Here is a 13,671-nt window from a genome sequence, read left to right as displayed (position 1 = left end):
CTCATACTATTTTTACCAAACTTGGCAAGATGGTAGATCTTGACGAGCTTAGTAACTATAAAGGTAACCAAGGAAGATCTGTCGCTTTTTCACCCAACACCTTCAAACATCGATATTTAGCCTAAGACATACCTGGAAGATCAAAAATAGTCTCCATAAGCATCGATGACATTCTGCCAATGTTTTGGGGGGCCATGTATTCCATCGCCGTAGAACTTCTTCTTCGCGGGCCGTGAAGCGAAGAAGGTATCAAGTGCATTTTGCCCCTTTACTAGGGATTTTAACTGGCGTCCTCTAAGCTGATTGTCCAAAGAATGGAACAGGTGATAATCGGACAGTGCAATGTCCGGGGAGTATGGCGGATGATAGTGTTTCCCAACCAAAGTGTAGAATGGTGTCCCGGGTTATCCTAGCCACGTGGGGATTAGCGTTGTCCTGTAACAGGAAGACCTCTTTGCGATTCAGAAGTGCTGGCTCCAGAGTCTTGAGTTTTACTTGAACACGGCTCAACAGCTGACAGTACACAGCTGCACTGATGCTCTGACTAGCTGGTAGCAGTATTTTTTTCTCAAAATACTGCCCAGAAAATTTGAACTTGAACTTAGTTAAATCAGAGAAATTTCATTAAAACGCGTTAAACTCATCCGATATTGGCCAAAGTTGATATGGTCATAGACTTTAACGAGTCTGGTACGCGTGCGAGTTCAGCACGAAATATTGTGATGCACAGACCTTTGGTTCTCGGTTCTTGAGGGATATAAATTAGAAATAATAATTCACAAAGGTAAACAGTGTAAAATATATATTTTACAGAATATTAAAAAATAATTATTTACTAATAGTGATTATTAATGTATTATCGACAATATGGCATTATTACTGTATCACCGGACCAATTTGAAAATCGAAAAAAATGGAGCATTTTCTATATTTGCACTGAAAAAAGGGCTTGGTCAGGAATACCAAATTTGTTTGGTCAGAGCATTTAGTCACTTTTTTGGTGAATTTAACCAAAATTTGGTCATTTTGACCAAACGTGTTTGGTCATGAACACTATGGGCGTTGTGCAGAGTCGTTCTGACGCGTGATTAGTCCCATACTAAAGGGTTCGACTAACATATGTTTCCTGCAGTAGTCACACCTTTAGTATGAATTTAATCATTCGTCAAAACGACTCTCCATAAGGCCCAATATTTTTTGGTCAGAACATTTGGTTATGCGAACCAAATTTTAACTGATTTGGTAATTATTTGGTTTTCCGGACCAAAATGTCTATTTACAAGGTCACATGTGTTTATTTGCATTCTGGATAAACATTTCGATTACGAAAGTGCGGATCGCAAAAATAAAAATACACGTAGAAGAACAATCATAAGGTACACCACTTGGAAGTAAAGAACTGTGTGTAAATGAGTTTAGTGTGCACTATACCACTTTCTGAACGAAGTCACAGTGATGTGAAGTGAGAAGTAATTTTTACTTTTCAACGAGGTAATGGATCCATGTTATAAATTTATTAAGAAGCTGGAATTTACCGCAGCTAATCGACTTGTTTCAAGGTAAGTGTACTTTTTCGTATAAATTACTTTTTGCTGTTAGTTCACATGTACTTATTCTATTGGCTGTAAATTTGGCGTAACAAATACGCCTTGGGTAAACTTTACAATGCATGCCCCAACTGCGCATCGATATGTAGAACCGCTTTCAAAGGTGTAGTAGATTAGAGTAGGGTAGGGTATAGTAGAGTAAGGTAGTTGTAGGAACGGGTTCGCTTAAGGTTAGGGAATTTTTGATCCATTTTCATAGAATTAACAGAGAGTAATTTCTGGTTTCAAAGTGAGCATACCACCCGGAGCGGGCATTATTAAGTTAAACCTAGGCCCTTACAAATAGATAAAGGGGGCATTGACGACACTAGAGCAGGGTATAAAATTGCAGGGGCAAGAGTTGGGGTAATTTCTATTACCATTAGATACTTCCGGAAAGGGGTAAATAAAGTGACACTAACGCTAGTAGTTTGCCAAATAAATTGGTGCATTCATAGTTTACAGATGAACAAAAATCTAAAATTTACGGAAGAAATATGGGGTATTATTTAGTTTCTCCTCCAAATCACTTGGTATTGACTCTGACTTACTTGGTAGGGGTTACCATTCGTTATTTGTAAATGTAAAGTAGTCATGAGTATAAGTACAGTGCGAACGTATAGCATAAAATCTACGCATAAAACACTAACCAACTTGTGCTATATGGACACTGAAAACCATTTATGCTATCGAATAGAGTCAGACAGAAGCGTAGCAGAGGGGCCCCGACAGTTAGAAACGATGTGCGTCCGTAGGGAGCAAACGCGTCAGCGACGGTGGGTATTCGCATAAACGAGGTAGTTAACAACAGCTTACTCTAAGTCACAGTATTGGGTCCTGAGCCGTCGATGGATTTGGGAGAGATACTAAATGTCATCCGAAATATAAGGTATAATTTTGAAAGAATATTTCATGGAACCCAAATATAGAATCCTTACCTTTGAAATCGATATTTCTCGTGAAATACGCTGATAAAAGCTTGCATTTTTACTTTCGGTACACCACTCGAAATAATTGTTGAAAAAAAATATAATTTTCACTAATTTACTTCTTACTGACCCCTAAAAGACTTACTCTGGGCGACATAAAAATATCTCACTTATTACAGGTAAATATCGATGGCCCCACCAGAAGTATTTGTGAAAAAATCACAGTTCTTTTACGATTTGCGTATAAATAAAACTTTCTGATTGTCATAAATATACAGTGCATAAACATAACCTGTGCTAGGTGGACACTAAAAAGCGCGAATGCTATCTAACAGTCAGGGAAAAGCAAAGATGGTGGGCCGAAGCGGCAGAGCAGGGAGCCGGCACGTCAGTGATGGTGGGTATACGCGTAAGTAAAGATATGTAAAGAAGTGGGATATTGCAGTGATACGAGTTTCAATAGCACTTGTCATGCTTTGACACTAGTAACGCTCCACTTGTAAACGTAAAATTCAGCTTGTGTACACTATACCATATTCTGTAAATTTAACAAAATTGTTCTTCCGTAACATGAACCACTACCCCCTCCCTATATATATTCGAATGTATACTTGTTATTAGGTAACTTCTATTAGGTATTCGGAAAATATTACATTCTTCAAAGCATTCAGAGAATAGTGTATTATCTCCAAAAGATAATTCTGTGGTTTGGAGCAAAACGACCAATGTCAGAAATTGCAAAGAGGAGAGAGAGAGAGGAGACAGGCTATGATTTCTGCATAGAACCTTTCATTGTTTGCTAGAAGTACATTAGCCTTTGAAAACAATCGGTTAGCATTAGACTTATTGTTATCCATAGGTACCCACTGGTTATGTTTTGCACCAAATTACAAAATTATTTGCATGAGTTAAAAATGCTCTTAAATTCTTGTTGTTGCTTCTATACCCTTGTAACTTTGACAGTATGAAGCTGAAGTATGAAGTTACCATGAACATTTTTCTCTTTAGCTTAGCCTAAATACACCCATTTCTGTAAAGCAAAAAAAAAAGGAGGTGAGCAACTTCCTATACTCTTTGTGTGGCACATGATCGCGTAACATACCAAATTTCGCTTGGTAGTGTAATAAAACTTAAATGCTTTCACCATTGTATAATTCTTTTTTGATATTCAGTAAATATCTTGTTAATTATATCCTTTCAATCTATATTTCAGAACAGGAAATAGACGAAGCAGCATTTAATTCATTAACTGATGAACTAATTACTCAGTTAATTCCCAAAATAGTGACATGTGCAAAATTATGAGCAAAATTTAAGGAATTTGTAGAAACAGACAGTTGAAATTTATGATGTGCTAGATGACGGTTCTTTCTCATTTGCTTCACCATCAGTGTCAACGCCAGATGACTCAGTGTCAGTTCGATCTGAAACTACAGAAAGCAGTTGTTCCATGCCAGCACCTACTAAAAGAGGAACTGATACGATGCTGAAACGAGAAACAAATTTCTCTACAGAGTCTCGGAGTCCGAAGCTCTTCAAGCTGACAGATTTTGTAAGTGTTCTGCCTTTAGTCACTTGAATATCAATTGATACAGTGATACTTATGCTGCAAATATGAACTGTGCAAATATGATTCATTACCAGTCGAAATGTAAAAGATGTTGGCGTTCACCTTTTAATCTGGTGACAGCCTGCGTTATATTTATTCCATCTTTGTTAGTGCAAGTAACTTTTCTCGGGATATCAGTCACATGAAGTGCTCGTTGTCCAAAGTTTCGAGAACAGACGTTGTTCTCATCACCAGCGTCAGTATCATGAGAACAATGTTTGTTCTCGAGACTTTGCACAAGGAACACATCACCTTGCTGATATCCCGAGAAAATTTATTTGCATCACGATACCAGGAAAGCATCAGATACATTGAAAGAGTTTTTGGAACGTCCCACGATTATTCCGTTTAGACTAAAGTAAACAAATGATTAATGAAAGTGAACGATCGCAATTTTTTTGTGCTCTCACCGGGAATTGAATCTAGGACCACATACATCAAGGATACACGCGTTATCCACTAGAGTAGCTGGGGGGGCGAGGAGATTAGTATTCAGTTATATTTTCGGTTACTTCAATTTAAGCGAAATGATGTCACGATATGCAGGATCTTTAAAATTGTAAAGGAACAGGAGGGAAAGGTGCAAACCTTAAAGGTACTACCCCAGTATTTATTAACTACAAGTGAAAATACCCGGATTCGATCTCATATAAAATTTGATCTAGGTAAACAGCATCTCTGCTCCCAGTTTAAGTTCCTATTCATAATTCGTTTGTATTTATTCCGTCTCCTTTAGCCTATGAAGCTAAATCAACTGTTGATATATGGTCGGGAAACATTTGAGTACTTTTGACGAAAAGATTTGAATGAAAAAATCTTCTCTATTTTCTTTCTTTTTTTTAATGCGTTTATCTATAAAATTTATGTTTCCTTGGAGTTAGTAAAAATAGATCATACTAAAATACCAACTTTCATTTCTTGTCACGCCAGGTCGATACACTTTAGTATTTGTCAAACAATAAACCCAAAGATTCGCGTATATAGTAATGGTGTTATTTCAAAAGTGTGTTCTATAAGAATAGTGCAATTTTAGAGCTGCACAGAGCTTATTATGTTTGAAGTGAAAACACCAATGCTGCTGTGAGCTCCTCGTAAGTTAATTTCCTTAGTTTATACAACAAACAGACTTCAATGTAATAAATGACATTGTATATTTTAAGCAAAATGGTGTTTCTTTGAATATCAATCACGAATAACTTGTGTAAAGAATACGTGAAAAGCAGAAATTCTCAGTTTGATTTCTAGGCGTAATTATTATTCATTTATTTATATAGTTATGTATTATTAAACATGGTTATCCTTCAACAGAAGTTAATCAGCTATTAATTTATACAGAAATGCAAAATTGAAATTCTATTTCAGTGAATTCGATTAAGTGATCTTGAATGACGTAATCGTACATATAATGCTGTTTGTTTTTTCTTCAGAATCTTTCTAAAACAGAGCTTAACAGGCAGGAAAGTTTGCAATGAATAACTTCAAAACAACAAATTGTCTGCTTTACTAGGAAGCAGTTAGTTACAATGTTAATTGATCATTTTATGGAAACGAATGCAACTCTTTGCAATGAAATATTTCAACATTTGGCATTACAGATAACGGAGCTGTTTCCAACGGAATGTCAGGTATGCATATAACTAACGTTTCGGTTATTATATAGAAACTTTATTCACATAACTTTCAATCTATGTTACTGCTGGACATTTGAATAGCATAACATCGACCTTTTAATGTTGGAGAATGAGTTCGACGAGAACTTGGCGAACTATTGAAGCAAATAAGGTGGGGAAGCAAATAAGCTGACTTTATAGGGTAAATTTTATGCTGAAAATCTTAAGATGTGCTTTGTAATGTTACCAGTCTATGTGACAATGAGACAAGAATAGTTTATCTATTCCCCCCCCCCAAATATATATATATATATATATATATATATATATATATATATATATATATATATATATATATGCGAGAATACCCCATGCAGACTGGAGGGTTTGTTTGTAGAAAACGTATGCTATACTAAAAGTGGAACATCACATAGAAGAGTATAAATATGATAAATTATTCTGCAATTGTCTGAAATGTTTTTATACATAATTTAATTTAGTAAGTTTATAATTCTAAATCTTACAGTAACAATGTCTTTTTTAGGAAGTGTATTATATTCCACCGAAGTCACAAGGTCCAAATCGGAAGATTTCAAAGGAAAACTCGTTGACAAATATAGAAATACACGCAAGTCGTTAAGAAAGTTTGGCATTGTTGCAAAGTCAGGTCCTTCAACAAAAAAGCATGACACTGGAACTTCTACGCTAGATGGTAATGTTTAAAATGTAATCTAGTAAGTGGTTTATTCATCTCTGATCATACGTTTAAAAATGAAAGTAAATCTTTGAGTTTTATATCCCATAGTTATTCCAGGTAGACTAAAGGAGATGATGATGATGATAAGAAATGAATAAAGTGGGAAGGAATGGGAGAACCCCGAAAAATCCACGCAGACGGTGTCACTTAGCGCGATTTGGGATCAAACAAGGTATCTCATACGTCAGAGGTGAACGCTCTACCACTGAACCACCGAGGCCCCGATCATACTTTAAAAAGTGCCAATGATTTACCTATTTTGTGCCAGGGTTTGCAAGAACCATGTTTTAAAAAATGGCTTAGTTTCGTTTAATTCTTTTTTCTCTGCTAATTGAACGTATGGAACACACATTAATATAAGTCGATACTAATATGAAAGTATTCCTGTAAGATTCAAACGTGCTTCTTCAATGTTCATATGTATTTCTGGCAAAAATGTCGAGTGCCTTTCATCAGGATGGCTCAAAACTTAAAGTGTATATGCGTTCAAGCTCAGTTCAAGCTGAGTATTTCAATAGTATAAGGTAATAATGGGACTGTGTAGATATTGTTACTGTTTACAACATAAAACTACAGTCGAGAAATTTTTCACCTACTCTTTAGTTAAGCAACCAACTAATCTATTAAGGATTAAATAATGCACTATATTAATCAATACTTAGATTCTGTGTGTTTCTATTTACAAGACTGAGCAAGTCCAAATTTTGTATGCCTAATCTTAAATCCTTCATTACAAGAGTTACTCTGTTCATAAGAAATGATAAGTAGCATTTATTACTAAATATTTTGCGACTTTCTTCTTCGTAGATAGTCATTATACTTATATAGTACCACTATTACGTTATACCATTGAAGTACTACATGTAATTTACATAAGTTCTACATATTTGAAGAATTAAACCATTCTGATGAAAGGCATTCGATATTTGTGCCGGAAATATAGATTAGCATTTGAAGGCAATTTTCAAGTTCAGCTTAACAGGAACAGTTCCAGAACAGTTTTTTTTTTTTTTTTTTTTTTGTAAATATATTTCTTTCTTTCTTTTCTTTATTACATATTACATATGGATATAAATACTTGTACAAAGGACTTATGAAAATATAGAATCATTTTAACTGATATTTGAAAAATATAGGAATTTATTACTAAGTTTTTAATGTAATACAGATCTGTTTGGTAAGTTTATTCTTCTCTTTCAGAATGTGACATAGATATTGAAGACAGCTTAGCGTGGTTAAAGCATAGTGTCGAGCCCTGGCAGGAAGTACTTGATCACTGGAAGAAAACGTTGAAAGTTCGATGCAAGCAAGAGGGCAAAACTGTTCATGAAATAATTTCAACTTGGCTAGCATTGAAGCAGCCTTTGGGCTATACATTGGTAAGTTTCATTTAATTAACCTGCATTCTCTTTTACTACTAAGGACTGTGTTGTTACTGAATAGGCCATAATTTACAAGCATTGCATTATTCTTTGGGGCTGAGAACATTCATATAAAATCTTTTGCTTACGTCCAGAAGTTGATTTTTTCATAACGTACATTTTAGAACAGAAGTTTCCTTTAAAATTGTGTCGCGTTTGTACAGAAAATAGTAAAAACCTTCAGGATAAAGTCATACTAAATATTGAAATGACATATACTAGTTTCGGTATTTGTATGTTTGAGCTAATAGACCTTAGTTGTCATAAAACCATAATAAAAATATATATAAGTGATGGACAAATGAATTACTTCCTTGTCCTCTTATGTAATATCTGTTCATGAATGTTGAGACATCTTGAAGCAGGTCTGAACTGCCTGTGGGTTGGTGGTTATCGGTTCGATGCCCGGTAGGTGTATAATTGTATAAAAGTAATTCAGATTCAACTACAAATTATAGATTCCCTTCTGTGTAGCTCCAATGATGAAAGAGGATAGAGACAATCAATAAATCTTAAAAGTTTTTGCAGTTTCCTTTTCAAAAAGTGAATATTTTGCATTGTATTCAGATTGCATGTTTAAAGAACTAAAACATGTCTTTTTAGCTGGAAATAATTTTTCTTGCTGGTTCTTTGTAACATATTCATCCCCACGCATGGAACACAAAGTGAGAAAGTATTAAGTTCAGTTTATTAGCAACTCGATCTTGCTTTGAACAACTAGATGAAATGCTCAATTGCAAGTCTGAAAACAAATACTCTAAACCTAAAATTATTATTTCCATTTTTAAGACGCCTATGATTACGTGGCCATGCATTACGAACACGTGCATTGAGTTTACCTTGCAATGGAAAAAAGGTAGTCATATTCAGTAAGATAAAAATTGAGAACTGAGTTCTTGCAACACGATGTCACTTGTTTATGAAAGCGAGATCTCAGAAGGACAATGCTTACATAACTGATAAACAATCTTTCTTGTGATTGCATACCGACCAAGCATATACGTACAGCAATAGAAACTTTGACGGTGATTTTTTTAATGCATAAAGTACTTTTCGATTCAATAAGCCTTTTTCTTTTACTCAGTAGATGGCAAATAGTGGTTTTATTGTCTGATAAACGCTAACATTATTGTAGAATTTTCTTCACTTTGCCCTTTGACAAATTAATATGAAACCCTAGTGGCCTTATTTCAGCATGTAGAACCTTGGCTTTACGTTCGGAAGGTTCCGGACTCAAATCCGGTCATCGTGAGTGAAATTTCCCTAGATTTTTCCTCAGTCATTCCAGCAAATGCCGGGATGGTACCTGTAATATTAAGTCCAGATCAATACTTTCCCCACCCTTGCCTAATCTATCCGAGTAAATAGACCTTTGTTTATATTAAGCAATATAACCAAAAACCATCATAACACGACGAAAGCCCGTGATGCCACAACCTCAATATGGGTCTAACTGGCAGTTATCGTCAATGTAACATCTTCTTGCACTACGTGTGTGGCTTTTGTGGTCTACTTATTTAAGCTAGCAGTAAGTCAATTTCCTCAAGATGTTGGACAACACCAGGGGAAAGCAGGTTGAATTTGAACCCAAGTCCAAGTCCGTAAAAGTACACGCTGTAACCGGTAGTTTGTATTGAAATTGTTACAGTTAAGAAATTTCATTTATGCACTTAAAGGAAGTTGTGATTCTTATAACAAATAGATAAAATACTGACTGAAAGGTAAAATAACAAATGGTAAGGAACACATGTTCGTGGAAGTCATCACTGAGTTTATGTAACAATTAATGATATAATGTTATCAATGTAAATGTTTTAATACAATGGAATTCCATTTCCAGATTGATCAAGCGAACAAAGACTTATATCCTGATCATACATCCTTGTTCGTGAAATGGGATTCTGTCAGTAAAAAATTGGAAAAACTAAGAAAGAAACGTCGTAATTTAGTAGCTTCTGTCCTTGTTTGAACGTATCGTTTTTGCAGTCAGATATAAATAGCATTTGAAAACCTTTGCAGCTTTTAAAGCATTTAATAGCTTTTAAAACATTTGCAGTATTAGTATTACTTACCAATTTTTTAGCTTCAAAATAACATATATTTATAGGCACAAAATGCATGTCATTCTAAATGTACAATAAATAATGCTTTCAGACTATTGAGGAAGCAGAAGTGTCTTTGTTCTTACATGTAAGAAAAATTATTTAAGTATGTAACATGATCAGTTAACCTCTCTCTGATTCCAACAGGTAATGGGTGATGTCAAACCTTTCATGGAAACGAGATACCTGCAACATTCGTTGAGTGTTCGTTGTTGGCAATTACGGAATAAGGAGCTGCTTTACATACAGCTACGGTAAATAACTTTCGTCTGCAATATAGATTTTTGTGTTCCCTCCGAAAATGAACGCTAAGTGATTTGGCCCCTTGAAATTCGCGAAAACAACCTTCATCAATACATCTAAAGACACCATTGGAGGATATTCTGTGTTTGAGCTTTAAATGAAGGATAAGTGTTGCTACTAGCATAAAATTTGATTTGCAAATTGAACAAACAAGCATTGTTACAAACACTTACATATAATTCATTCAATTACGTATAACACATGGTACTGAAATAACATTTGTTTAGAGAAACGTGATTCAAGCAAGCATAAAATATCAGTAGTTGTATCTGTTTCGACCACTATTGTTTACAGATATTTCACATCAGTTAAAAAAAAAAAAAACAATCATATCCAACAATAGTGTATCGTCTGTTTATCGTGAGAAGTACTTATGTCATATACCGATTTTTGCAGAAGAAGCCAAAGATGTTCCCCTTCCTTAGGGTATTCTGCGTTAAACACAAAAAAGTTTTAAAACATATGTCCACACCCTTGAGCACGTTGTCTAGCTCAGTTAAGAATAGTTTATAATTTATTTGAAAGATCTTCAATGCTGTTTGCTGGGAGTAAAATTATAACTTTTCTCACAGTTTTTTACCTTTTTTGTTATAAAGATTTATATTTGGCCTAAAATGTTATTTTATTTTCACTAACCAGTTGATACATGTTAATATCATTTTTAATTTTGAATAGATTTATATTTGGCCTAAAAATGTTACTTTATCTTCAGTAAACAGTTAGTTTCGTTATGTAATATTCAAAAGATTTATATTTGGCCTAAAATGCTATTTTATTTTCAGTCAGCAGTTGATAAATGTTAGTATCATTGTTTAATTTTGAATTTAATATTTTTGTTTAATTTTGAAGTCTGTATGACTCAGTTGCTATACTCAGTTATAATAAAATTCTTCTGTAGAAAAGTATTGTATGTACATGCTTTATATCCTAAATTCGTTCTACTTTTCTCCGAAAGTTGATTTATAACTTTGTTCATATATGTGTGTACATGTATTAGAACTTCATGAAAATGTACATGTATTCATGTACATGCATGCTATTCTAGGAATAAACCGACAAGCCTCGAATATGTGTTTAGGACCTCAGTATAAGAAAACAAAGTTTATTTGCAACTTTGGTCGGAAGCGCCTAATTATGCAGATGGAACCAATTTAAGATAATTAAAGACTTACATGAGTGAAAAAATGCGTCTGAGCCGTAACTCGAACCCGGGATCTTCGTCTAACTATGCAGATGTGCTACCCAGTCCGCTCTCAGTAACAACAATACATTCTTTCACTCTTTATAACGATGCTGTTCCACAAGGTGGAAGAATGTATGGCTGTTCTGGGAGCGGACTGAATGGCACAGTGGTAGCGCATCTGCATGGTAAGCGGGAGGTTCCGGGTTGGAATTCCGGTTCAGTTATATGTTTTTCAGTCTTTGTATATCTTTGATTTCGTGCCTACAAAAGGTCTGGTGTGACAAAATTGGTTGTTTTCTCGATTTATCAATATATTAATGTAATTATTTAAATTGATCGTAGGATACTACATTGAATAAAACAATCGAGGAACTTTTCATACGGTTGAGTACCTCGATACGAGAGGGTTGTTTTAATTTGATCCGAAACGTTTGATTACGGAAAAGTAAGTATGTTCTACTTACCTTAAATTGGCCTTATTTCTGTAATTAGGCTTTTCCAACCGAAGTCGCAAATAAACTCTTTACTTATAGTGAGGTTCTGAACACGTGTGCGATGTTTCTCGGTTGTTTTATTCATTGTAGCCACTCCTGCGAACATTTCTACTGATTATCTTAAATTGGCCTCAGTTACGTAAATATGTATATCCGACCAAAGTCGTAGATAAACTTTTTTCTTGCATTAACATTTTAAATACATATGCGAAGTTTTTCAGCAACTAGTTTCTAATTTATTTGAAAAATCTTCAATGTTGTTTACTGGGAGTAAAATTACAGCATAAGTTTTATTTAAGTTCTTTACGTTTTTTCTTGAAGTTTTGCACTTGATCTAAAAATCTTACTTTCAGTACTTTAACAGATGTTAATATCATTGTTTCATTTTGAAGCCTGTATGACTCAGTTGCTGTTTTTTCACTATTATTATTTACAGTAAAATGATTTTGTAGAAAAATGTGTGTAAATTCTTTATATATTAAATAGTTCTATTTTCCTCAAAAAATTGATTGGAAACTTTGTGTACATATATATAGAATTTTAAATTTACATGTATTCGTGTACATATTTCGTATGTTGCTTCAAAGTGTATATGTAAATCTTATTTTTGAAGAAGTTCTTAATAACTAGAAGCAATAACTTCCAACTTTATATGTGGGTTACCGCAAAAGTCATGGCAACTTTTTTTTTCCTTCCTTACGAAAATGGTCACGCATCAAAAAGCTCTGAAATATCCAAATGGAAGGCTAGCACATATGTAAACGTTACATGTAAGGTATTGTGTAAACATACACATCTCCAACAGAATATAGAACTAGAGAAAACAAAGTAAAAATAATTGTTCGTATTATGGGATGTGTATTTCTATCCAACCTATACGTAATATTTACATATGTACTAACTTTCCATTGGCATGTTTAAGAATTTCTTGCTTTGTTACCATTTTCGTTAGAAAAAATTCGCATGAATTTTGTGATAACCCTCGTAATATTTTCAGGTTAGTACCTATAGCAACAGTATTTGTTAATTGCTACCAAATGGTTTGGTCAAATTCACTAAATACGGGTTTAGTATTTACAACCAAATTATTTGGTTCCAAAAACCAAATTTCGTTGATTTTCACCAAATATTTGGTATTCCCAACCAAATCCTACTTGTTTGGTCATTATTTGGTCAAAATTACCAAATGCATATTTGGTACTGGTAACCAAATAATAGGTTCCTGCAACCAAACAAATCGTGACCAAATGATTTCGTGCTGGTGACCAAGCGTTTGGTTGGCGCTATATTGACCAAACGATTTGGTAACCAGCACCTATTTTTTGGTCAATTTGACCAAACTTTTTTATCAGTGGAACAAATTCCATTCGCGGCAAAAGTATTTTTCCACTCCAACATCTATCCAATACATTCAGGCGATAATGTATACTATCTAAGTTTAACAGCTACCCAGTCATAACTAGTGTTGTAAAATTTCCGGAAATTTTGAACCTGCTGGTAAAAAAAGTTTTTCCGGTTTTTTTCAGGAAAAATTGGGAAAATAACAAAATTTTTTGTATTAAGCTAGTTTTGCTAGTAATGGAACCGTTTTGCTTTTCTCTCCAACGCGTGAAAAATGTAAGTTGAGAAATTTTAATATTGTGAATACTTAAAAAAGGAGCATTCAAAAATAAAACT

At 34.2% G+C, this 13,671-nt stretch overlaps 1 protein-coding gene across 1 annotated transcript; it reads left to right on the top strand.

The window, feature by feature from the left end:
* Positions 1–362: 362 nt before the first annotated feature.
* On the top strand, positions 363–12,393 carry LOC145678726 (uncharacterized). Its single transcript, XM_081749164.1, has 5 exons — positions 363–4,067; positions 5,552–5,749; positions 6,279–6,446; positions 7,692–7,870; positions 10,162–12,393. Exons 2-5 carry the CDS (start codon positions 5,743–5,745, stop codon positions 10,270–10,272), a joined length of 465 nt encoding a protein of 154 aa, XP_081605290.1. The 5' UTR covers positions 363–4,067; positions 5,552–5,742; the 3' UTR covers positions 10,273–12,393.
* Positions 12,394–13,671: the final 1,278 nt, after the last annotated feature.

This window comes from Thermobia domestica, chromosome 2 (assembly GCF_964235325.1).
Source record: "Thermobia domestica chromosome 2, izTheDome1.hap1.1, whole genome shotgun sequence".
NCBI lineage: Eukaryota > Metazoa > Arthropoda > Insecta > Zygentoma > Lepismatidae > Thermobia > Thermobia domestica.
This window is presented reverse-complemented; position numbering and strand designations above follow the sequence as displayed.

Coding starts and splice junctions, on each gene's coding strand:
- LOC145678726 (XM_081749164.1), top strand. Junction 6,447..7,691: donor TGGAACTTCTACGCTAGATG/GTAATGTTTAAA, acceptor CTTCTCTTTCAG/AATGTGACATAGATATTGAA. Junction 7,871..10,161: donor AGCCTTTGGGCTATACATTG/GTAAGTTTCATT, acceptor TGATTCCAACAG/GTAATGGGTGATGTCAAACC.